This window comes from Acartia tonsa, chromosome 7 (assembly GCF_053477335.1).
Source record: "Acartia tonsa isolate MP-2025a chromosome 7, ASM5347733v1, whole genome shotgun sequence".
In the NCBI taxonomy this organism is placed as follows: domain Eukaryota; kingdom Metazoa; phylum Arthropoda; class Copepoda; order Calanoida; family Acartiidae; genus Acartia; species Acartia tonsa.
The window spans coordinates 30,173,497-30,175,161 of NC_137266.1; the positions used below are offsets into that span (position 1 = coordinate 30,173,497).

General features: G+C 34.4%; 1 protein-coding gene across 1 annotated transcript; it reads left to right on the forward strand.

Moving 5' to 3' along the window:
- The first annotated feature begins 317 nt into the window (after positions 1-317).
- LOC145324263 (uncharacterized) lies at positions 318-1,163 on the forward strand. The gene has a single exon (XM_080166886.1). The coding sequence runs from the start codon at positions 361-363 to the stop codon at positions 1,075-1,077; it is 717 nt and encodes a 238-aa protein (XP_080023012.1). The 5' UTR covers positions 318-360; the 3' UTR covers positions 1,078-1,163.
- Positions 1,164-1,665: the final 502 nt, after the last annotated feature.

Consider the following 1,665-nt stretch of genomic DNA (forward strand, 5'->3'; position numbering starts at 1 on the left):
GGCCAGGTCAGAGAAGTATAATTTCTAAATCAAATTCAGTCACAAAAACATCTTAGAAAGAGACACGGTACATAAAGAACAAGGTTTTATTCCAACACGTTCCCACCGTTTATATATTGTAATATAAAAATTCCGATCTCAGGCTTGCCATTAGTCGGAACAATAAAGGATTAATCCTAGTCGGCTTCTTATTGGTCGATATTTTCAAGGCGTGCTGTGATTGGTCGGAGTATGGCAGGTGACCTGTGATTGGGCGCACAATTTGGAAGATTTATTTTGCTGGTCAAGTAAATTCAGTAGTTTAATCAGTAGACCATTGGTCATCGTTTAGAGCACACAAACTTCAAACACAAAGCCAACATGCTTGGAAATTGCTACCAATTACCTCCGTCACCACCCCACTCTCCCACAACAATGTTGAGTGGCCTAAGTTATCCTTACATGGTATATTCGTCCTTGTTATCTGGTGGATGTGTATCTCCTTCCTGTTCACCACCCTTGTCCCTCACAACAGGAGCAAGCTTGAAGAAGCCAAAGAAAAGATTTATCTGCAAGTTTTGCAACCGTGAATTTAGTAAATCTTATAATTTGTTAATTCATGAGAGAACCCATACTGATGAGAGACCATTTCCATGTGATATTTGTAACAAATCCTTCAGAAGACAAGATCATCTGCGTGATCACAAATATACTCACACCAAGGAGAGACCTTATAACTGTGGAGACTGTGGTAAAGGATTCTCTCAAGCCAGAAGTTTATATATTCACAATATTATTCAACTTGATATCCATAATATTTCCTGTCCTATCTGTCCAGCAACACAAACATTCCACAACAGATCTGAATTAAAATCTCACCTTCAATCAGCTCACCTGGATGTTAAACCTAAAGAACTTGGATTTATTGTAGAGAAGCTTGGTAATTTTCATGGAACTATCTGTAGATCATCAGAATCCTGCAGTCCTGCGCCCTCCATGTCTCCAGAACCTGCCACACAACAAGAACAAATTATTCCATTGAACCTGAAAGTTGAAAAATTCACCAGATTTGGAATTGATGATATCTTATCAATGTAACTTTTTCAAAAATATTTTTTACTCTATGTCTGTGATAATATATAAATATATTTAAAATTATATGAAAATAAAAATAATGAAATTAATATTACTGCATTTCTTTATTATAATGTTGTACATAATAGATAAGAGATAAAACTGGCTAAGCTTCATCAAATTCAACCGTACGTCTTTAATTCATAAATTGATAGAATTGTTGGAAGCAAAAATCTCTACAACTAATAGCGTCTGTATGTTTTAGGTTTGTAAGTTAAATAGTTTAATTTTGTTACATGGTTTAATCAATTACAATTAGCTGGAGTAGATAACTAGGACAATAATGAGACTAATCCTATAAAATTCCTTAGGCTAGTCTGGGAGTTAGGTATTTGTGATATGTAAGGATAAGAAAACCCAACTCCTAGACTATTCTAGGAAATTTTATAGGATATGGTCTAATATCCATTAGTATTGCAGAAACTAACACACATAAAGATAATCGCTGAAAATATTTTTAGAAAACACGAAAAAATTTACTGGCAGTCAATGAGCGGTTTTGCATCTCACACCTTCCATTAAAATAAAACTCAAGAATATTTATTTATCGTA